This window comes from Bombus flavifrons, chromosome 3, assembly GCF_040668555.2.
Source record: "Bombus flavifrons isolate JBK064 chromosome 3, iyBomFlav1_principal, whole genome shotgun sequence".
Classification (NCBI taxonomy): domain Eukaryota; kingdom Metazoa; phylum Arthropoda; class Insecta; order Hymenoptera; family Apidae; genus Bombus; species Bombus flavifrons.
In genome coordinates, this window is record NC_138444.1 from 2923960 (window position 1) to 2947922 (window position 23963).

At 43.6% G+C, this 23963-nt stretch overlaps 2 protein-coding genes across 11 annotated transcripts in view; both read right to left on the reverse strand.

The window, feature by feature from the left end:
• Nucleotides 1-311: 311 nt before the first annotated feature.
• LOC138178146 (uncharacterized) lies at nucleotides 312-2954 on the reverse strand. Of its 4 annotated transcripts, none has more exons than XM_069109665.1 (6): nucleotides 2806-2954; nucleotides 1802-2572; nucleotides 1575-1730; nucleotides 1170-1508; nucleotides 878-1115; nucleotides 312-718 (listed from the first exon to the last, which is right to left on the reverse strand). In XM_069109665.1, exons 1-6 carry the CDS (start codon nucleotides 2867-2869, stop codon nucleotides 574-576), a joined length of 1713 nt encoding a protein of 570 aa, XP_068965766.1. In that variant the 5' UTR covers nucleotides 2870-2954; the 3' UTR covers nucleotides 312-573. The 4 variants fall into 4 exon arrangements, with proteins under 4 accessions (XP_068965766.1, XP_068965768.1, XP_068965769.1 ...); XM_069109667.1 differs by having other exon boundaries at nucleotides 1170-1214; nucleotides 1377-1730; XM_069109668.1 differs by lacking the exon at nucleotides 1170-1508 and having other exon boundaries at nucleotides 878-1118; nucleotides 1509-1730.
• A 1643-nt stretch (nucleotides 2955-4597) lies between these two features.
• Nucleotides 4598-23963, reverse strand: part of LOC138178145 (FERM, ARHGEF and pleckstrin domain-containing protein 1) — a 28844-nt gene continuing 9478 nt past the window's right edge. For 3 of the 7 annotated variants that reach the window (XM_069109658.1, XM_069109659.1, XM_069109660.1), the window contains exons 12-21: nucleotides 8493-8692; nucleotides 8321-8410; nucleotides 7789-8164; nucleotides 7589-7698; nucleotides 7370-7510; nucleotides 7139-7293; nucleotides 6681-6802; nucleotides 6440-6594; nucleotides 6106-6365; nucleotides 4598-6027 (exon numbers count right to left, since the gene is read on the reverse strand). In XM_069109658.1, the coding sequence (XP_068965759.1) occupies nucleotides 5952-6027; nucleotides 6106-6365; nucleotides 6440-6594; nucleotides 6681-6802; nucleotides 7139-7293; nucleotides 7370-7510; nucleotides 7589-7698; nucleotides 7789-8164; nucleotides 8321-8410; nucleotides 8493-8692 (1685 nt within the window). In that variant the 3' untranslated portion in view covers nucleotides 4598-5951. The other 4 variants (XR_011172611.1, XM_069109661.1, XM_069109662.1 and 1 more) reach the window with 4 other exon arrangements.

A 23963-nucleotide genomic window follows, 5' to 3' on the forward strand; every position in this document is an offset into this window, starting at 1 on the left:
GAAAAGATAATTTTATCGAACGAGTCATATAAACATACGATGCATTATTAGTGATAATAATGCGTAATAAACTGCTGTTACCTTGGGATTCGACGTTAAAAGTCATATGAATTATCTATATGACTACAAAAGTTCTACGATTCAGAACATCGTTTTCAGAAAAATCAATCGGAAATTAATTCGTAGTTAGCCGATGAAAGATAAAAATTAAATAAACTTCAGTTAAAAAAATTTCTACTTGGCTTTATCTACAGAAGCATATGCAATGGTCGGTGTAAAGGACATATCCAATAATATTTTATAGACGGAAATAAGTAAGAATGAATCGTTTATTCGAACTGCACAGTTTACGTCATGTGAATCTGCTATTAAAGAGGAGGTATTTTAAAGGTTTAGCGCTACGCCAGACTCGCCCACGCATTTTATTCATTGAATACAATAAAGACAGACTAGGTATAAACAGTAAAAATAGCGATACGCGAATCGAGCCCCGCGCAAGCCTTTGATCACAGGTCAAATTCTGGCTCGTCTTCTATCGTAAATGTCGACTTCAACCTCCTCCGGTAAGACCATTTAGACTTTTCCAGCCGATACTTTGTATGATCCCTTTCCAGTAGAATCGATGTTGGCTGCACTACTGCTGTAGACACCTTTGGCTTTGTCCACGGCTCCGCTCTTATTCACTCCTTCGTTGATATCGCCCATACGGGAAAAAAGACTAATTCGACAACAATCATTGAATTAATTATTTCGTCAATCGTTGAATAATTTCTATATTCGGCGGTGTCAAAAATAAGTAAAAGGGAATAGTTCGTCATTTTATCTTACTTCTTTTAAGAAATTATTCTACTTCATATATTAATATCAATTAACTTACTCGACTCCATGTCCACCGGGACCACCGTAACCATCGTAACCGCCGTATCCTCCTCCGAGACCGGCACCAGCGTTTGCGTTCGCAGTAGCGGATGCATGCGCATTTGAATTAGCAAGAGCATGTGCATTAGCGCTGGCACTTGCAGCTGCATAAGCATTCGCGTTGGCGTTGGCGCTGGCACTGGAACTAGCGCCTGCCCCTCTATAACCACCATAACCACCGCTTCCGCCTAGACCACCTGCTCCACCATATCCACCAGCTCCACCACCGGCACCTGCGCCGCCGTGTCCACTAGCTCCACCTCCAGCACCAGCTCCACCAAATCCGCCTGCTCCACCTCCGGCACCTGCTCCACCGTATCCGCCAGCTCCACCACCGGCGCCTGATCCACCATATCCCCCAGCTCCACCACCGGCGCCTGCGCCACCATATCCTCCAGCTCCACCACCGGCACCTGCGCCGCCGTGTCCACTAGCTCCACCTCCAGCACCAGCTCCACCAAATCCGCCTGCTCCACCTCCGGCACCTGCTCCACCGTGTCCGCCAGCACCAGCACCACCGCCTAGGCCACCATAACCTCCAGCTCCACCACCGGCGCCTGCACCACCTCCGGCACCTGAACCACCGTAACCTCCAGCTCCAGCACCTGCTCCACCGTGTCCACCAGCACCAGCACCACCGCCTAGGCCACCATAACCTCCAGCTCCACCACCGGCGCCTGCACCACCATATCCTCCAGCTCCACCACCACGTCCGCCAGCACCACTTCCGGCACCTGAACTACCGTAACCACCACTTCCAGCTCCGCCGCCTGCGCCACCATATCCACCAGTTTTTACTACTCCAGTCGACCCTGATAATTTAAAAGTGAAAATGACAATTTGAAGAAAGTATTGTATTGAAAGTATTGTAAAATCAACATACCCGCATGACTCCCGGCGCCACCCCCAGCGCCAGAGCCGCCGTATCCTCCGGCGCCACCCCCAGCGCCAGATCCTCCGTATCCTCCAGCGCCACCCCCAGCGCCAGATCCTCCGTATCCTCCAGCGCCACCTCCAGCGCCACCTCCAGCACCACTTCCAGCCCCACCGCCAGCACCACCCCCAGCGCCAGATCCTCCGTATCCTCCAGCACCACCTCCAGCTCCGGAGCCACCGTATCCTCCAGCGCCACCTCCAGCTGCGGAGCCACCATATGCTCCGGCTCCACCGCCAGGGCGACCACCAGCTCCTCCATGCCCGCCTGCACCGTGCCCACCAGCTCCACCTCCTAGGCCACCTCCTAGACCACTTCCTAGGCCACCTCCTAGACCGCTTCCTAGGCCACCTCCTAGGCCACTTCCTAGTCCACCTCCTAGTCCACCTCCGGCACCACCTCCTGCACCACCTCCTGCACCACTTCCGGCACCACCACTACTGCCGTGGCCACCGCAACCTCCGGTATGGCAACCAGGTCCTCCCTTGGAGCCACCAAAACCACCACCAGAACCGAATCCTCCACCACTACCAAATCCGCCACCACCTCCACCTCCGCCTCCACCGCCACCTCCGCCGAAACCTCCGCCAAATCCTCCGCCAAATCCACCACCTAATCCACTACCTAACCCACCCACACCAGCGAGAGATTTCAGGAAACTGCTTCCAGCGGTTGCATCGTGAAATCCGTGAGGGTTACGTTTCGCTCTGGTCTCTGCAGCTAAAAAAATTTTAAAATTTTATAATTTTAAAATTAGACACTGCTTGGCAAAGTTGACATTAAATCCGAGAGGGATATAAGTATTCGCAATTCCTTTTAACCTTTTAAATTTGTAACTCAATTTACGATGTAACGAATAAGCGAATATAAAAAAAACAATCACTTAGCGCAAATGGAAATCACACCACGTAAAATTTAATCTCAGAGAAGAATAGAATTAGTAGAAAATGTACCTTGTGCGTCAATGCAGAGAAGAGCCAGCAAGGCAAAAAGCCCGATCGTTCGATATCTCCACATGTTGTAGGATCGATTCTTCTATTCCGATCGTTCGCAAGACGCTCATCTTTATATCATTCCTCCCACTCTGATTACCCGCGGTTCTTCCTGTAACAACTGCCGCTTCTTCGAACGCTGTTCCAAGCGTGAAACGGTACAACAGGAGCAAAAAATACAGCTGCCAACCAAGGCTAAGGTAACCGATGATGAACGTATAACGCGTCTAATCGTTCTATCTTGCTTTCTTCGAACCTCTCCTATCTCTGAATGATCGCTGTTCAGATCCGAGATCCTCGTCAGTTTCAAAACATACTGTTATTCTTTTCTTTCTTTGTCGGTCACATACTTCGCGATTAGTTTGTTGTTATTGGTGCATTCTTAACAAATGCTGAAATTTGTTGTACATCTTAAGATAGCATTGTTATTATCATGCTTTGTTGAAGGAATAAAGCAAAAGAATGTATTTTCAAGTATCACTTTACATATCTGTGTTTGTCATATCGACGTCAAAGTCCTTGAAGCTATGTAACTCTTAGCGAGATCCTCGTAGTTATTTTCTTGCGTACCCTTCATCTAAACGCTTTTCTATTATAATAAATTTATCTATATGGCTTTTAATTGACGTTCGCAGAGACATCGAATGTATTGTTGGATTTATTATTTTACTCTTTACTTTGGGTTACTATTTTGCAATAGGAACAATGTCCGCAGCACTGGTTCCGTTGCTTGTCCTAGAAACGGGATATCCTTCGATGGAAACAAAAAATATAAAATGATAATGTTCGGTAAAACCAGTTAGCTGCTGGGGGTTACGTCATTGGAAATTTTGCGTGTGTTTTTTCATTCAATGATCACTTTGTTGTGCAAGCAATGTCGATAATGTAACAAGACATAAAACATTTTTGAACATCGGTGTAGCTAGTTTCGTTGCATCACTGGTATAAGCTTCATCGAATAAAAAATCGTTACTGGTATTGATAAATCAGCAAATAAACGTCATCGAACAACGATCAGAGCTTCGATAGAAGGTTGTACGCGTGAACAGAAACGCTGATAACCTCGGATTTATGTTTGGAGCTATGTTTGTTATTAGTTAGACATTGACCTAACCATAATAATATTCTATCGATTATACATACGTATGAAGCGATGACTACAGTTATACGATTTCTTTTATATTTTTAAAAATACGTTCAGATAGTTCATTTCGCGGAAACACCGCTCTCTTCGTTTCGTGGTTACGATTTTATCGTTTTCTTCTCCTACAAGGATAGTTTGCATTCGCAATTCTCACGTTAAAGACTCGTTTGACTGGCTCCCATTATGATATATAATATGAACACGATTGTCCATCGTTAATCAATGGTACTCAGATCAACGTGATACCGAGGAAACGATTAAGGATATCGCATACAATTGTTAGAATTTTATTATGGGTATTTCCAGCATCTCGTGATTGAAAACTTTTTTCTTTTGAGCTTTTATAAATGTTGCGGTACACAATGAATACAAGGAAAACTACACAATTATACTTAGGCTTGATACATTTACCTACTAATTTGAACAAAAGTAATCTAATATGAGAAAGATCAAGAATATATTGGGTGCATTTCATATTCGCGATGAATGTGAAAGATAAATATGTATTTCTTCCCTTATTTGTAAGTATGTGCATAGATACTTTATTGAATGTCTTAACGACCAAATTGTAAGTTTAACTACATCCATTACCGTAATTGATTAAAAGAGTTTTAAAAGTAGCAATGTACGTTTATTGTGGAATATTGATACATCATATTACATAACAACTTATTTCGAATCTACGTTATCAAATATATCGAAACGAAAACGATACAATTGTTTTGAAATAAACGCACAAGTTTGGCAATTTGAATGATGCTTCTCTGTACGAACATTTCGAAAATTTGCTAAAGATAACCATGTATCTCTTACGAGGTATCCTTTCGGATATATATATCCCATGCGCGCTTGTGAGTACGGTTCTGCGAGTATAAAACTAATTTTTTCTCTTTGATTTCTATGTATATATAATATGTGTGTGTGTGTATATATATATATAAATTAAATTCTATATTATAACAAAACAACCGTAATAACTAAAAAAAAAAACAGATAACCATTAAGTTATGGACTTTTGTTTTTCGCATAGATGAGTCATTCGTATGGATATGTGTGTTCATATTATTATTGCATAGGTCCTTTCTTTTAATTACATGCGATCGTTACAAATGTGACACGTATGATGCGTGTACTAAATTTTTCGTCAAATTCACATAGCCAGTCTTTGTATAATTGAATCGTGCATTACTTCGAAAAAGTAATACTTAGCAAAAACAATTATGACATCATAAAATTCTTAATAATAGCGAGAAATAACTTCTCTATATATCTCTTGTTAATATTAATTTAATAACAAAAAAAATTATCAGTACGCTAACAAAATTATTGTCTTTTTATATGGATGACTAAAGAAATTCTATTATAAAATTGGTCCAAGGTTTACGCTAATATCTATACATTTTTCACTATCTATATCGAAGTTTCGTCGTTTGAATGATGGACAACAAATTCTTATCAATAATCCAAATACATTTAGATTCGTATATCAGATTCATATAAATTCCAAACAAATGCGATCCACTTGGATCTAAATAATTATATTTACATTCCAATTATCACTCTTTTCAAGCGTATCTTTAACTACGCATCAGTTAAAGTACAAGGAAACCGATAAGAACGCGATATATCTTAACATCAATGATTCTTGGAATAATCGAATTTGGAGATTAGCAGAATGCTTTGACTTTTTTACGATATTTTTATCATCTCCTTACATTTTCTTTTGATACTCTTGATTTTGATTTGATTGTCGATTACAACTTCAATCGTATAAATTTGATTTCAGTCCTAGAATAAGGCCGCAACGTTACTGCTAACATAGATCTGTCCTGAAGATGTTGAGATTTCTCGATTTTAATACTATATCGTAAGATGAAAAACGCTTTGAAATAATGGTGCATATAGCACTATTCTCTTCAAATGTTTTGTTAACATCATTTCAGCATTCTATAGAATACGTATGTTAATATCCTTCTTTTCCATTAAAACTACTTGACACATGGCTTTGCTGCGTCGCGCTTCGAATCACTTCTACCCACCTGAAAAACATTCATGTCCCGTCAGACAAATTTCGAAGGATAAATTTCTAATCGCGCTTTATCACAAATCTTTCTTACCGTCCAAATGTGTAGTCGCTCTCAGCGCGGAAGAAATATACGTGACTTTTAAATTGCAGCTTAAAAACAAAATCTTTATTGATACCATCTTTCTCTGACGGAGTAGTTACAGTGTATCCTAACAATGGTAAGCTAGCCAGTGGAAAGTCATCTCGGTGCGATTTGTAAAAGAATAAACAAAAGTTGGTAAAGACAACCCAAAGTTTTTGCCAACCATTACTATTCTTGAATTTCCGTAACAGAAATCCACTAAGTTGGTTCTGAAATAAATACGTATATGCCTTAGAACTATTATACATCTTTACTTGCTTAATAGAAATTTGTATTCATTTACTTGAAACGCTCGCAATTGGTCGCTGTAACTGATACTCGTGTTTCGATGCCAACAAACATGTACAGTCGTGTTGCTTCGTTGAGAAGCTTTAGCACCGCCACAACTTCCTCGGTCTCCTTCTAACCCAACACCGTCGCCCATTTCGTCGGCTGAACCTAAAATTTGATTGTATATCACATAAATAATAATTCTGCTTCATATCCGTTGAATAAACAAGGATTCTGTTGCTAAGGGTACTTACTACAAGCCTTCAAATTCAAATATGGCATCTTTGGATCTGCGTCAGCTTGCGCTATAGCCATATTCAAGTCTTCTAACCATCTCTCTTTTTCTTCTTCGTTACTAGCGGCAACTGTTAAAGACCTACGTAAACCGTCGACTTGAATGTATGAGGCGAATATTTCTTCGTTTAAATATATGACGGTGAAAAAAGAAATAAGAAAAATACAAGAGAAAGATAAAAAGGAAAGAGAATGCGCGAAATAACAGCGAATACGAGAAAATTTGTCCAATGAATAAAATGCCCACGAAAATGTTCACTGATACGTCTGGCACATTTACATTGGGAGCATGGTACGCTTAAGTGAAGTCTTTACAGTCAATTGACCTCTTAATAACTATGGAGACCTCGTCCTTTTAACACCTTGTTAAGTTCAATAATTTACTTAAACGGGACAATACTCCATTTACGATACTCACTGATTTCCTTGAGGGTCGATTACAAACGCAAAGTCCGATCCAGTTTTATTGTCGCTTTCTCGAATCTTCATCCCCTTTAACGGAAGTTGGCCGTGAACGCGAAAACACTGAGTTGGTTGTTGAGTACGGAATGTATATAATAATATGTCCGAAAACTGAAAGACGATCGAGTAAGAAAGTTTATGCGAAAGAAGCCATTTTTACGGGAAAACGGTGGTTGAAGAAACTTACCAGGAAAAACATTCTTTGTTGAAAACCTTTGCGGCTGTACTTCTGCAGACAACCTTGTCTAATAAATCTACGACCTTCTTGAACCAAATTGTCGAAGCCATTGATATCTCTTTGCATTTCGCAAAGCTGAACTAGATTCTCCTATATTTATAACGTACAAAATTAACGAATATCGAAGTATACAACTCTAAATACCAACAACTGATTACAAATATTTACCGCTTGATTAATTATGCTAAGACCTTCCAGCAACGTTTCGCCTAGTCGATCTCTTGCCGCTAGGCAATCTTCGAAATCCGTATGATCTTTTGGATAATGATCTAGTAACCCTAAAAGAATCGGATCAGTGTAACACGCATGTACATCAGTATAGGTAATACATACGTATTGATTAGTTTAACAAAGAATGATTGACATACTATCGATAATACTGTTGTAATGCAACAATCGTTGCAATGGTTTTAAAAGGAATGAGGTTAACGGTAGATAGCAATGTTTCTGCGCCTCGAAATCTCGGCACAGTTGGTCAAAACGACGTGATGTCCTCGTATAATATTCCATCTTCTCGAGGACGGGTATTAGATTCTCGAGGTATTGATCGTAAAGCGGCAGTACGTTCAACAAGGTGTTATAAAGAAAATCGCCGATGTTGTGCCGAGCGTTACTTTCCCATCGTTCTAATCTCGCTTCCATTTCTTGGAGGCAGGGCCCGTGAACGTCCGCTAAAAGCTCGATCAGCGAAACAACCGCTTCACCCTCCAGTTCAGCCTCTCGAGATACCTCCTCTCTGAACCACTGTCGAGTAAAAATGGGACATGCGATTATCACAACGATTTTTTCGTTATCCTCGCGCTAGATATATGTTACAAATTGAATAGAATAAAAAAATTTCTCCACGTACATTTCAATTCGAACGATTTTGGAACTTGGATATTCTCGATGTGTACGTACCACGTTTATAACGTCGAGATCCTTCTTGTAAGTTCGCTCGGTCATAAGAAGTTCCTTCGCGATATAATATGCCTTGTCGGTCGGCCATCTCTATTTATCAAGAAGAAAATCACGCATTAATTCATCCAATGAGACGAAAATGCAAACGAAACATTTGTAAACGTGAGCTCACTTTAGTCTTTCGAACTTCGGCATCTTCCATCTCTCCGTTTCGTATATTTTTCACTGGGCTTAGATCCGGTGTATTTACCATGCTCGGGTTGCTGGTTTCCGTCATACCGTTCGTACGTTTCTCAGGGGATTTTTCATTGGCGAAAACAGAATTATTGTTCTCCTGTTTCTTGGCCTTCTCCTGCTTATCTGTCTCGGTATCTGTAAACGAAGACAAGTAAGACAAGGAATTCTTGGATCGTACGAGTTAAACCACAAAGAATAAGAAAATTGCGGTTTACAAACAATAAGAAATAAACGCTCGAGGAAAAAGTACGAACTCGACTCGCATGCTACGGTGCACTGTATCAGCCTCTTTTGACTTTAGCCGCGTCGATTCTTATCCCGATAACGGTAGGATTTGCAACGAAGAATATACAAAAAAGAAGAGATAGAGAAACGAAGAGAAAGAGAAAAATGTCGAGCAAGGATTTCGGAAGAGTAATCATTCTTTCTAATAGGTCATTCGTCCTGAAAGTTGTCGCGGCTTGAAACCGTTCGCTTTAAAACAACGTAGTTCCACCGAAATTCAATATCTCGGGAATATAGTTATTAAGGTCTTTTGACGACCATCCGAGATCCATAACATCAAGGCCATTAAATGTCACGTTGCCGTTATTCAAGTGCATAATATTAAAATAGAAAATCGAATCCTTTCTCTAAGTAAAGGGTTCAAGAACCGCAAGAACTTTTAAAATGACCAAGTATTATATAGACACGTACCTACGTACATCGTGCAAGGAATTGTTACAGGAGATGCGTTTCAAGGAAGAAAAGACTTTTGAAAAGAATCTACGTTGTTGATCTACGTTACACGTGTCACATTACAAAACGGTGCTAAGAAGAGTCTAATTTTTGAAATGCATCCAGTTAAAAATCTGTAATATGTATGTATATATATAACTCAAGAAAATAATACTTTCCCGTACACTTACACAATTAAGATTAAAATAGACGTGATCAATGGATTACGTGAGTAAACGGAAAGATAAACAGCTTTGAACATGCAAAATCCTACGTAGTGCAGTGCTACGTCTTCGATAGCGTGTACCGAAGCAAATAAAACCGTCGAATTCAAATTCGTCAAACAACGAAGCCATTCCACATTGCGTCTTCAGCTAATTACAGAGACCGTCCAAACTTAAAGTCTGAATTTAACGTGCATCCACGTTCTAAGATTTGAGCGAATCGAAGATGCGAGGCTACATCCAGACTCGTTAACAGAAGAAAGAAAATGGTGCCACTACCGAGCAAATGAACAAATCATCGAAACAACAAACCGCAAAGAATAGTAAACATACCACTGATAGTAAAGATAGGCACTGTTAGGGATTACTCACACATGGTATTGTCATCCGGTCGACCAACGAATCCGGGAGTGCGATAAAAAGATACGGTAATGAAGAACGGAAAAAGGACGACGCGCAGGGACTAGGAAGATACCTCTAATAATAATGTTCAATTGAATCAAGAAAAGAAAAAATGGTGAGGAGAATTACAGAGAGAGAAAAGAGAGAAAAGAGAGAGAAAGAGAGAGAGAAAGATAGATGAAGGCGGAGAGGGAGGAAGAGAGTAAAGAACAAAGGTGGAGGAAGAAGAATTGGAAATCGAAAGAAAAACCTAATCCACGGAAGACAACGTTGAGAAAACAGGTTGAAGAAATTAAAACGAAATCGTCTAAGAAAACAAAAAACGGAATCACAGAAAACCTCTGGCTATGTGACTTTGTATATAATTTATTATTATCATAATTAATGTATCAATAATCAATAATCAATGTACAATAGAGATTTCCTACGCTTGAAATGTTATCTTCCCTTCCCTCGAACGCCGTGATTCCCCTTTTTAACGCTTAAGACCTTTTTAAGGCTACCTACCTCTCTCATCTTTCTCTTTTTTTTTGAACCACGAATTTCAGTTCTTCAGGGGAAAATCACCGCGTATTGTCGGACCGTATCCTTGTGTGCATGTGTATGTGTGTGTGTGTGTGTGTTTGTGTGTATATGCGCACACGCGCTTGCACGTATCTGTGCGTGTACGTATAGAGAGAGAGAGAGAGAGAGAGAGACAGAGAGAGAGAGAGAGAGAGCTAACAAGTACGGTATGTTGATAAACGATCGAAAAAAGGTACAAATTACAAATTGAAGGAGCGCCGACACGACGGACACGCGTTATCTTTCTTGATATATAAGTAACCTTCGCTTTCCCTCCTTCATCATCTTTTAAATCGATCGTTCGTTTGACCCGCTTCTCGAAAGCTACGATTATTCTTAAGTAAAAATGGGAAAGAATCGAAAATATGTGAATGTGTGAAATCGATAATTACGTTTCTTCGGAAATTCATCGATCGTCGAAGGTACGTTTTTGTTCTACATCCTTTCTGGAATCCGCCAAGTATAACGCGTATAAAAAGTTTATAAAAAGTATCTAATTAAGTCGACTACGATAACGTTTCGTGGAAGACGAGGATTTCCGTCTATGCAAAAGAATCAAACGTACCGTTTACCCAACAAATACGATTCTAAATACGATCGTTTTAACTGCGTTTACGCAAAATTTGGCACTAATCGACAAAAAGTATTATGAATAATTATGAATATTTAAAAGAGTATCGTAATACTTCGATCGCAACACCGTAATGCGACGAGGCAGAGATAACAGAAAAGAATGAAACAAGTACATAGTCGGTAGTTTTCTTCGATCGAGCAGCCGATAAAAAGCGAATGCTCGGGTGATAGAGGGTCGAAGGAAACGGATCTAGTCTCGTTGCCATACACCGTGTGACCGTGAGGATACGTTGAACACGTAACAACATAGAAAAAAGACAGCGAGCATGAACACCTGGAAGAAGGTCACGGTTAGAGAAAAGTGGAAATGGAAAGAAGGATCGAAGAGAAAACGTAGAATCGGAGGTACAATCATACAGTGTCATACACATACGTTGCAAAACTTATGGAGAAGTATCCCGGGTGACACGAGTGTATACGAGTGCGTTCGATGTGTCTTGGTTATGTGACGTGGGTGGCCCGATTCGTTAGGGATGTTTCCTCTGTAGGGTACGATATAGGTAACGGTAGGTAATACTATGAAAGATATCGTGGCAAGCGACAAAGATACAACCGTTGGTGAATCGTGACAGGGTTCGCTACGTAATGGTTCACAAGGTTCCTAAATAGTAGAAAATAGTTGACACACGTTCAACGCAAGTGTGTATGTACGTGTACGATGCTGCAAAATCAAGTACCACACTGCAACTAGAGATGTGAGTTTAATCAGTGCGTCGCGACTAAATGACGCTTTAGCAGATTCGATCGTGGGATCTTGTTGCACTTATGAGATAGCGCGATGATTAACACCGCGGCTATTACTGCAACTCACGTATTTGTAAGCTCGAATTCACGAGAACGTTCGCGAAACCGTCAAAAGCGCGTCGACGTCTCGCAAAAATTCACATCTCTGCGCACAATAACGAAGGGTAGACCAACTTGAACGACAGACTAGCGAGGTGAACTAAAGTGATAGCTACGTGGCAAGAGATCTCGGTGCATTTTACGGGAACTAAAAGCTAGATCGACCGAGGGATGGATGTCAGAAGGGTTGCAGCTACGCAAAACTCGTTAAATCTTAAGAAAAGAGGAGAAAAAGAAAGAAGACCAAAGGATGATCGAAATAAACTGTACACGCTCGAACTTACATCGGCAAGTTCTATGCAACTGTATAAAGCGTAGGTTTTCTTTGGGAAACTCTGTGAAACATCGCGAAACGGTTAAGTGAACAGATGAACTTTGAACGGTTAAGCTACAAATCGAAAGAACCGCCCAGCGATACTCGGACACCGATGTTTTGAGACAAATCGATCAGCTATCGTTCTACCTTCTAAAGGTGCAGTGCATACGTGAATGATATTGCGGATAGTGAATGAACAACACGCAAGAGAGGAATAGAAGGTGCGCCGATGTGAGACGAAGAGCAGAATGAGCGCTATAACGGAGAGTAACGGAACGAGGTTATAGAGGTGACTAGCAATAAGCGAGAGAGCAAAATCGGCCGAGACGACGCGACGGCAGCTAACGGATCCGTGCCAAGAGAAACGCGGTTTTTGCATCCGAGCTTTCCAAGTAAGAACGGCGGTAATGTTCTTGGCAAATTTATGCTCGGTAATTCGGTGGCGTTAGGTTTCTCCGTGGCAGCCACACGATCTATCGATCCGTGTTTAAATCGTGCCACAGCTCGAGACCCGATGAACACGCGTCTCCTATCTTCTCTCTCCTTCGCCGGAACATAGCTACGTGATCGTACGAGAATCGTAAACGTGACCGTGAATGTGAACGAAGCACCGAAGATGAAAGTACGAAGACATCTTCTCCCTTTCTTTCCGATCGTCTCTCGTGACGTCGATTTTCTTTCACTCCGGTTCACTTTGTTTCTCTCTAGCGTGCTAAGGAAGCTTCCGATTTTCTCAGAGATGTAGCATGGTACTTCTTTGTTTGTCCCGCAGTGTTCTCAACGTGGGTATGCCGGTATGAATCGATTGGTGAGAGTGCGTGGCGTTGCGTGAACCATTACGTTACGAATCTGTGCCATGCGAAGTGGCACGTGCCAAGCCGGCGAGTTCACGTAGCCGTTCGCGTAGTTCCAACGATTGTATTCACCACCTGTCGAAAAGCATACGTAGAGTACATCGAAAATGCGAATGCGCTCCGTGCTCCCGCGCTACCAATTCCATACCGACGACCTATTCGTGTTGGTCGTTGTTCGGAATCCCCTGCCTTTCCATCGTCGTCATCGCCTTTTCCCCCCTCTCTATGCAACACACATATATGGCTCCGACGATCATTTCTGCATTCGATCGCGAAGAATGATACGAACGAGAATACTAAATAACGACCATCTTCCATATTTCGATTCACAGCAAATAAACGTCGTGTCCCGTGTGTCCTGACAAATCACGAAATATCGATATAAACAATGCGAAACGTGTAAAAACAAATCAAACATTTATACTGCAACGGAAATTCGCATGACCGTACAAGTTATCTAAATATATTTTATGTCTAATACCTTGATCCCTATTGCAGGTATCACGACCTTTGCATACTAACGTCTTATGTCTATAATTAAATATAAATTCATATATATATGTATATATATTATATTATATATATAATATATATATTGTATATAAACATATACACGTATTATTGATATACGCGTATATACTTACACATAACATGTATATCATTTATCGTAACGAATAGTGTTCAGTCGTTTGTTAATATTGATATAAACCGATCAACTTTGAACATCTCGTCGGGCTCGAGGTTTTCGTGGGTTGCTTGGCAAAAATCTTTTTCTCATTGATCGTGACTCGCTTGTAAAAGGGAAAAAAGGCGTAAATACGAGCAGTGGGGCCGCGTGCTGGGAACGCATTGGCAACGGATTCTTCTTTTCATTGAAGCGCGAAAGCAAAAGCTCGTTGCGGAAACTGGCGATAAATTTGGCAGGTAAATGGCAACTCGGTATCGAGTAGCTCGTCGTCTCATATTTTCTTCGACGAACGAATTTTTAAGGATCGGTTTCTAAACAGCCAAAAATCCACCGTTTCCAATCCCGTTTCCATTAACTGTCAGTCTGCACACGGATTCGAAAACTTCGAGCGCAACGATCTCGAGGCGGCACATACGCGCTGTGTAATCGAGTAACACGCACGCGTACCAAATAACTATAACCATGAGGGAGAATGAGTTCAAAAGAAGAAGTAGAAGAGAAAGGAAAACCAAGGAAACGAAATTGAAAAATGATATCTGCGATGAGAACGATAGACGAAGAGATGGTCGAGTGACAACATTGGTAAAATGGAAAGAATGAAAGGTGGTATGGCGAGGCCGATAATGACAATGGTAATGATACGATGACATAGACAAACTGAAAAACGTAGAAATACAGAAAGAGAATAGTGCTCGAAGAGACGCGTGCGTGTGTAGTAATATCGATGGCAGGACAGGATTGACGATGCACAAATGCAAGACGAGGACAAGTCAAGATTAAACCGATACAGGAACTCGTACGGATAGATCGAGGATACGACGATACTCTTCTTCTGTCTAGGATGGGATTTCGCTTGGAGGAATCGATCGGCAGGACCGTACCTTTCAACTTTCTTCGAGAATGTATAAAAGAAAAGGAAGACAGATAGACAGACAGAAAGAAAGAAAGAAAGAAAGAAAGAAAGAAAAGAAAGCGCGATCCAGAATGATCGAGGAACTCGAGAAGAAAGCGACGATTCCAGGGACGGTGGATATCCGTCAAAGCGTCGACGCGTTCGCGTAAAGGTAACTAACGATGGGCACGAAAAATGATCAGTCGATATTATGCTTGAAACACTGTAGACAAAACTAATCGGGCTGGTACGATCGCTTGATCGTATCAAGCAACAAGCAAATCTAGTGCCCATCATTATGCACGCATAAGTTAATCGTCTTAATATTTCCATGCTCCCATCGAGATTGACTTACTGTTTTACTGTGATCTCTGTCCTACTGGACGATAACGTTCGTGAGTATTATAGCGCAGCCGAAGTACGGCCCTATTATAACCGCGGTGGGATCCGCGACGGATTCCGCGTCGATCGTTCAAGAGCGACGATTACGAAGATATGCCGATAGTTTTGCATGCAAAGGAACAAATTGAGAATCAATACGGTATCGCGAACTCCTCGCGACTCGTTCTCGTGCAACGTTTCCCTGGTTGTCAGCCGAATCGCTATCCTTACGTGCAGACGCTTGAGGAATGCGAAGGGAACGTTGCCGGTCGCTCGAGTATCGTTTCGCCGACAAACGCGGTGTTGCGTTCGAAAAGAATTGCTATCGCGAATCGTATATTATGTATAGCTTCGAGGAATCGCAAGCGAAAACGTAGATTCTCGACGAAAGGACGTACGCGAGCGAAGATCGTTCAAAAATGCATTTTCAGTTCGCCATCGATCTATCACGATTGAACGATTCTCGTTGACTCATCATCGCGTTCGTAGAAAGCAACTTAAGCCTCGACATCGTGATCAGCACTCGGCATTCACTTTCTAATCTCGTATCTTTTATTATATCTTTTGATACGTAGTTACGTACTTAGTTTCTTTGTATATTTCTTCACTGCGTTCTACGATGTAGTAACTAGTAACCTTTTAATCAATTAAGTGTAGCGATAATACCGTAACAATGACTAATGGAGTGGCGATTAATGGTCACGGTGGTGATTAACGATTATTCAACGACAACGTGATTATCAACGATCGTCCATGCTTAAGATAGACTATTTTAGAGATCGCGTTGATATCCTGTCTCGTGTCAAACGAGCTACCCCTACCCGTCTGGAAGAAACAAGGCGTGAATTGATTTCGAGACGCACCATCGACTATATATACATTCTCCCTTCTTTCGCGTTTTTAATTCGCGACAAATCACAGAACGGTTCAGACCGTTCAAGCCGGTCTGACACAAGGCTATCTAAGCTCAGCTTTTCCGCTCCGACCGCCACGCCCTTTCTCCAATATCTGCAAACTCTGTTAAACGGATGTCTCCTCTTGTCTTGTCGATCATCTATCGTAGATCGGATCAATCGAGTCGTTGTGCGCGAAACAGAAAAGATATGAAGTGCTTTTGCTTCGAACATTGCCGTTTCGATATGAAAAATTAAACGATTCTCGAATATACCTGTGCGATCTATAACTATCTACGATAACGAAAAACAAAAACGTTAAGCGTAGAAAATCGGAGGGACGAATCAGACTATATGTAAAGATTGGAATGTTACGCGTGGCAGTCAGAGGGTTAACGGAATCGTATCGTTGAAACGACACACGTCTATGTACGTCTATGCACAACAAGGAAGAAAAACTCTCCGATCCGTATTCTCAGTGCAATAAATCCCTATCTAACGTTCGCTTCCTAACGATCAACCTCTTACGAATAGGTTAAATTATTGCTTTTGAATGTCTCTAAACTCCATCAGAAACCAAAATCGCAGCTAAATTCCACCGAAACATCAACATTGAAAGAAAGCAAACGAAATGAAGAAATTCGGTTTGGATGTTGTTTCTCGAGCATAGAACCTTCGGTACGATATTTCCATAACAAACATGGGACGCGACGTGCTAAGATATTTTTACATTGACGCCCTTACGCTCGACGTAAAATTACGCGTTAGTACCGCGTTAACCCGACCTGCAACGGGATAGTTATTTACTCCCGGCTTTTTCTCGTAGTCCATTATATTAATATCGATCGTTTTACAAATTTAGCCTCGACCTAACCAACTATGCGTCCCTCGTATGAACAGTATCGAGCTTCCTAACCGAGTTATCTTATTACCAACAGACTCAAAAACCATTGAGAATATCATGCTGCATTATTTTGCAGATCGTTGTCTTACGAAATTCCATAGAAATTCATATCGATACAGTTTTCCGTTACTCTTGATCATGCAAAAATTAACGTCTGAATAGAGCATACGATAGAAAGCTTGGTATTAGTCGGAAGAACGTAAATTGAAGCCAATGGAATTTTTTCTTTCAACCAATTCAAATTTCTTTGTCTCTCCGAGTTGAATAGTTCGGTTTGATCCTTCACGTACGACATGTTCCAAGCAATTCGACGTGACGCGACGCGGTCGATCGTTCTCCCTTTAAAGATGCAGAAAAAACATCTTCCATAAAACCCCACGATGGTAAACAACGCCGAGGCCACGCGATTCTTCGGATATCAAGGTCATCCATATTTTTAAATCCAACGTCATACTTTCATCGGCGCAGCTTTATAATTGACATCAAGGGAAATTCAACGACCTAACATGCCGTAACCATCGGATGACCTTGGCCGTTACCATTACCATTTACCATTATCGATACCTTGAAAAATCACGTGCTGAACCGTGATCGTCGTTATCGAGAAAATTAAACGGAAGACGCGTCCCGCATCTGCTCGAGTCGCGTAAATTTATTCACGATCCCGGAGTCTAGCAATATAACTGGTAGATCGGTCGTCGATCATACTCCAAGCCGTAGAGAGTTGTAACACCGTGAGACAAAACTGAGGGAAGAAAGATTGCAGATCATTCGATCTTTCGACGACAAACGTTTCGACGGTTCGTTAAACCTATCGCGATATTTCACGCGTTCCGATTTAGCCACTCGCACCGTGAATCGCAATTCCATACAATACACGCACGTACGTGTGTATCAACGAAAGTACGCGATAAACATTTTGTATAAGTACCTATGTTGAGCAACTTGTCTTTCGTCGTTAAACGAGACATAAATTAAACTACGATCAAATAATACGACCGCTTATCGAGGATTCAATTCTCGAACTAAAAGAGACAATTCCTCTGCCTTTCCCTTTTCCATTTCACCCTTCCTACCACTTTCTTAACGATGCTATCTTACCTTCAACAATGATTGTCGTTTTCGTAAATTGGAATAGCATCGTTGTCTATTTTTCCGTTTTTCTACGATTGCGTTTTAACTCTCATTTCTCTCGAGAATCCTTTCTCTGCCGTCGGAGATCCGTCATACCTTCATAGTACATACGTTCGCGGTAACCGCGTAGCAACGACCCTAATTAATCTCGAAACGTATCTCATACGTATCACCTTTGATCGCTACCGTTTCTTATCATATATCGTATTTTCTAGACTAATTATCGTTAGTAGGTGTAGCTTCGTTCCAATCGTATTTTCGCGTCGGCTCGTTCCGTATACGTATAAATATACGATAGAATAAGTTAAGTACGATGGAGTTAAAGGTTTGTTTACGGGTCAAAAAGCTCCCACGCGATAACGACGATATCGTATCAAATTAAATTGAATTTCTAAAACGTGTAACAAACGTACTAATTATCCTTATGCGCGATAGATTAAACTAGATTGTTTTTCACGATATCTTTTGATCTCCACAATCGTCGATGTCGATTGGATCGACATCGATCTCGTTTACTCCTTGTTGCCTCTTGTCGTGTTTTCATCCTGGACAAATTATCCAATTCTCGTTGAAAATGTCAAAAGACGTTGCAACAAAGGAGTTAAAAGATTCGAAGTGCTAGTCGCGTCAACGTTGTTGTCGTCGATTCTCCTGCATCTCCTTGGCCTCCGAGTACTCGTCGTCATCGTCACCATCGTTATCGTCGTCATTGTCGTCATCATCGTCATCCTCGTCATCGTCAACGTCGGATCTCGAACGTTCGGCCAATAAGGGTGGTGGAATAGTGGCCACGTCGAAGCTTGAGTCAGTACTCGAAATAATCTGACCATCCTTCACCTCGAAATCCACCACCACTCGATGACGCCTCTTTAAGTTTTCCCGTCGTCTTCGACGAACAGCTATCTGGCCGTGAACAGGCGTGTGAACGGGACTGTCCATGCTCGAAGACGTATCACCCTCGCTCTGGGGACTTTTGCTGGACGAGTAAGGCATCGTTTTCGTCCGAATCTGCGTCCTGATCTGCATCGGAGGACTAGAGGTGGTCGACTCGCCGCTCAGACTCGTTGTCGAATAATACGGAGTCGACTTCGCTCTGATGGGAACGAGTACGGGTCGCTCGGTCGATCTAGTTTCATGATACCTGCCAGTTTCCATGGGTTCGGAGAAACCTCGTTCGAATTTGGGAGTTGACCTGCTGCGGACCTTTTCCTTCTGAATGACAGTCTCCTCTCTTTCCTCTTCGAACGACCAATCGTCGTCCGCCGGTCTGGAACCGAGCGCCAAATCTGCGTATTTTTCGTGCATATCCTCGGCGTTGTCCCCTCGACCAACTTCCATTCGGATTTGATCGCCGCTCGAATATTTCATAGCGGGAACGTTGTCATACAAACGATCGTCTCCCATCTGTTGCCTCCCTGACGCAACCTCCTGGTCGTCGAGCTCTTCCTCCTCTTCGAGGATCGGAAGCGGCGCATCACCATCGTCCGACATTAGTCGAAACTCGTCGTCGATAGTCTCATCGAACTCGTTCTGAAGAGTTATTCGAGGTGGCGAGATATACGTCGATCGTACGGAACCTTGCCGTTCGTCGTCGCAGTGACGCGACACCAGTCGATGGTCATCGAATTGATTATCGATGAATCTTTTCGCTTCGTTCGACTGCTCGTTCCTAATCGTTCGACCGATCGATGATGATCGTTCGCTGTCTAACGAAAGACCCATTGCCAGATGCTCGTCGAACGGCGAACGTCGATCCATGTTCCCAGATACGGAAACGGAAACGGATACGGATACGGAATGAGGCGGTGTTAGTGGAGGCGTAGTCGGCGGTGGCGGCAACGGTGGCGAGGATGGACCAATAAGCGGAGGACCATCGGCCGTTCTGCACTTGGAATTCGGCCTCATGCTAGTCACGCTTTTATCGGATGTAGTTGTGTCGCTTTGACTTTTCTCGACCGGCGTCAATGAGGAGTAGTGCTGCTGAGGAATGACGGTCGTGCTACCCGACCAGTCCGAGATCGAGGCTCCGAGTTCCGCCAGAGAGTTGTCGTCGGATTTAGTACCAGAATATTGACAAAATTGGCGCACGGTGTTGTTCGAACTCGACCACTCCGACATCGACAAACCCATCGAGGTGTCTTCGCTGTGCGAAGAACCCGTCACGTGAGAGTTCGACTTTGGTTTAACGGCTATCTTTACAGTACCGTCAACGGTAGTTGCAGAGGTCGAGCTGTGACCGTCCTCGAAGAACGTGGAATGCAAATCGTCGTGCAGTGTTCGATTCTCATCGCTAGAATCGCTATCGTGTTCCACTTGACCCGGTGTTTCGGTGCTGTCGGTTACCGTTACTTTGACCGCCTCCTCAGGCTTGATCTCCATATAAAAGGTTTCGACGTGGCTGACTACAGGAGGATCGAACACGGGCGAACTAGGCGGAGATGGCCAATCCTCCGAGCTTTGTTCCTGTAGCTTCGGCTTCCCACCCAATTTCGGCGATTTCGCCTCCTCCTCTTGCTCGCTTACCACGTCTATAGGAATATCAGGCAATTCGGACGATGTGCGCCGATCATCGGAAATCGAGGGAAGAGGCGTACCGGATGGTGGATCAGAGGACAGAGAAAGTTGATGGTCGCTCGATATCAGTGATTCGTCGTCCAAACTGGGTGACCTTGAACTAGGCTTGAACGAGTCCTCCAAATCGCTTTTATCCTGTTCCGATGTAGTGGATCTCTCGGAAATCCTAGATAACGTACGTGTGAGCGCAAACGTGCCACAACTGGTTAGAATATCCGGACCTATCGGATAAATGAAACTGCCAGGAAAATCGGCAAGATCCTCTTGAAAACTGTCCTCATTCTGTCCGTTGCTATCCTCGGAGTGAGACTGAACGGCATTGTTCTCGTCTTGACCTGTCCAACCTTCGTCGTTGCTCGAACTTCCAGAGCTTTCCAGGGGAAAGGACTTCCAAGTCGAATTCAAATCGTGTCTAAGTCCCGATTGGGAGCCGCTGCTGTTCTCCTCCTCCAAGGAACCAGGCCTGCGCGTATCTTTCATCATTGCGACAATTTCCCGACGATCCACTATCGGCTGGATCTGGCCAATACCCAGCGGTCGAGCTATAGAGCAGGAGCTGGATTCCGGGTCTTCGCGATCCGGCGTCCACGTACTGGTTTCCTCGCTTCTCGAACGTTCGCTACTCAACCTAAGCTTCTTGTCGATCGTCAAACGATTCGCGCTCGGAACATCCTCGGGTGACTCTTTCATCATTTCTTCGACGGACTCCTCGTCTTTTGGCAGTTCCTCGGCTAGTTCACCGTCCTCATCCTCTCTTCTCATCTCTAAATATTCAGGCGTCAACTCTACTTCCACTAGGGTCTTCTCGTCCATTTTGTCGACTCCGTAATCCGGTGAGCTCAATTCGCTGTCGATACCTCTCATGTGAACCTGGGTATCTAAAGCGTCGAGCGTATCTTCGCTAGTATCCGCGGAATCCAGCGGCCGATTCTCATCGCCTTCCTGCTCTTGCGCTTCCCGCTCGTCTTCGCTATGGGCTATCTCCTCCTCGTCCTCCTCTGCTTCATCTTCCTCGGCATCACCACCGCTGTCATCGTCGGAACACTCCTCGATAGAGATCTGAATCGGCGACTTTACCATGTCTTGTCCGTCGTCGAAGTCGATCGTTGTCGTCGATCTGAGAAAGGCGGTCGGTCCAGCGTCTTCTCGCGTAACGGTTACGGTAGTCACCGTTACGTCGGGAAGATCGTCCCTCTCCGTCGCTTTCTTCGAATCCTTGGCGAGCTTGATTGCCTGCCGCTTTTCTTCGTCCTCGATTTCGATTGACACTGTCGTGGAAATCTCGGCCTCGGCAATTTTTCCAGTAGATTCATCGACGATCATCGAACGTTCGTACAATTTCTCCTTCGTCAGCGACACAGCCTCGATCGCTGTTTGGTCGCATGGTCGCGGAATAGAACCCTCGATGGTTTTTGAGACGCTGAGTAGATCGATTTTTTCCGCTCTAACAGCTTTATCGAACGCGACCACTTCCTGTTCGGTGCCAGACTCCACGGAACTCTGATCGATAAATTTCGTTTTCTCGTCCACCTTAACAGATTCCAACATCGTCTTTTGATCTTTACCGTTCGCGTCTAATCGCAGCACGTCTCTCTCGTACGGAATCAAATCCGCGCTTGGTATGATCTCGTTGCTTTCTGTCAACGGCGATTCGAGATATTGCGCAGAAGTTTCAGTAACAGACAGGGAATCGGTAAAGATCTCTGGTATGGTGGTGTGATCGGTACTGTCGGATCTGTGGTTAGGCGATGCCTCGATCTGAATGGATTGCGGTTTCATTGGCGGACCAGTGGTGGAGACGACACCGCTGCCATATGGAACAACCGCCTCTGTCGGCACGTCCTCGTTGGCCTTTTCCTCATCCGGATTCTCCGACACGTCGACGGTGTCATCCTTGCTGGAAAACGCGGTCGCCGGTGGAAGTTTGTGCACCGCTATCACCGGAGCGTCCAACGACTTGGCTCGCCTTTGAGAGGTCGGAGACTGCGTTGCGCCCTGTCTTTGCAATGCACCGATTCCGCTTCCCTCCGATAGACCGAGACGCGCACGGGCAAATAGAACGGGCGTTTGTCCCAGCTTTCGCAATATTACCGGCGACTGCGTCAAATCCTGTGGATACGAGCTCTTTTTCTCCGCGGTGCGATCTTCTACAGGTCTGGACGCGTCCATAGTCTCGCGCTCTCGTGCGTCGGAATCGGTATCAGCCCTCGGCTCCTCGATATCGGTTTCCGCTTTCAAATCGATCTTCGCACGCAACGCTCTAGATTCCTGCTGCAACTTCGACACCACTATTTCTTTCATCGATGTAGGCGATTTCAATTCCGTCGATTTAGTCTCAGACTTGGTGCCACTTTTCGACCGTTCAACGATCGTTCTCTTTGGCGATATCTTCTCCGCGGAATCTTTTCTTTCAGCGCTGCTACTCAGACTCTTTGAAATACCTAACGACTTTGGTCTCGTTTTTTCGGATTTCACGCCGGATGCCGCGGTAATTTTGATCAGATCGTCGTCGACCGAGGCGGATTTCGCTCGAGTACCACCTTTGCTCTCCTCCTTGTCCTCCTTTGACGCGGAATATGCCTTCTCGGGCAACCGAGTGATAGACTTGGATCTACCTTTCTGAACGATGCTCACCTCTGGTGCCACGTCGGTCGAGTCGATTATGATAATTTCCTGAGGCATCTCTCCCAACTTCAATTTGGACTTGTCGATCTTCGAGCTGGGCGTGGTTACGCGGGACTCCTTCAAGGTCGCTTTCTTCAAGGGAGGCTTGTCTCCCTCGAGCGACTTGGATTGTTTCTTGAAATCCTTCTTTGGCTCTGGTTTCGTTTTCTTCGCCCTTTTTGGCGACACATCCGGAACAAAGTGTTTGTTTTCAACTTCCGGCGAGAGCAAAGTATCGATCGGTGCTTTCTCTTCGGCTAGCGATAACGATTTCGAGCGCAGAGGTTCGCCGTGTGGCCTCGACATGAAAGGAACGAATTCAGGAACTTTAAGGCTGTCCAGTTCTAACGCGGGCTTCACAGGCACTTCGTCCAAAGGCAGATCTGCGACTGGTTCCACGAAATCGTCGAATCCGGTATCGATGATCTTTGGTTTAGCGATTCTAGCTTCGGAAAACTTTGACTCTATCTTCTCCAAGATGCGTTTCGTTTTTTCTGGTATGCTCGGTTTCTCCAATGTCTTTGGTTTTTCCGGAACTTTCGGTTTCTCCGAGATTACATCAACGGTAGTAGCCGAAGGTAAAGATTCCTTCTCTTCCCTCTTCACCTTCTCCTTGTCTTTTTGTTCTAATTGCACATCCATTACTTGCTCCAACTTCTTTTCCTGCAACTGCGGTTCCAACTGTTCAATTTGTTTCTCATCTTTAATTTGCTTGCCATCTAC

Bases quoted from the DNA above. Each gene is read 5' to 3' on its own strand.
- LOC138178146 (XM_069109664.1), bottom strand. From the start codon at position 2,869: ATGTGGAGATATCGAACGATCGGGCTTTTTGCCTTGCTGGCTCTTCTC. The intron at 2,573-2,805 runs GTACATTTTCTA...AAATTTTTTTAG, and splicing joins TCTCTGCATTGACGCACAAG to CTGCAGAGACCAGAGCGAAA. The intron at 719-877 runs GTAAGTTAATTG...TTGTCGAATTAG, and splicing joins CCCGGTGGACATGGAGTCGA to TCTTTTTTCCCGTATGGGCG.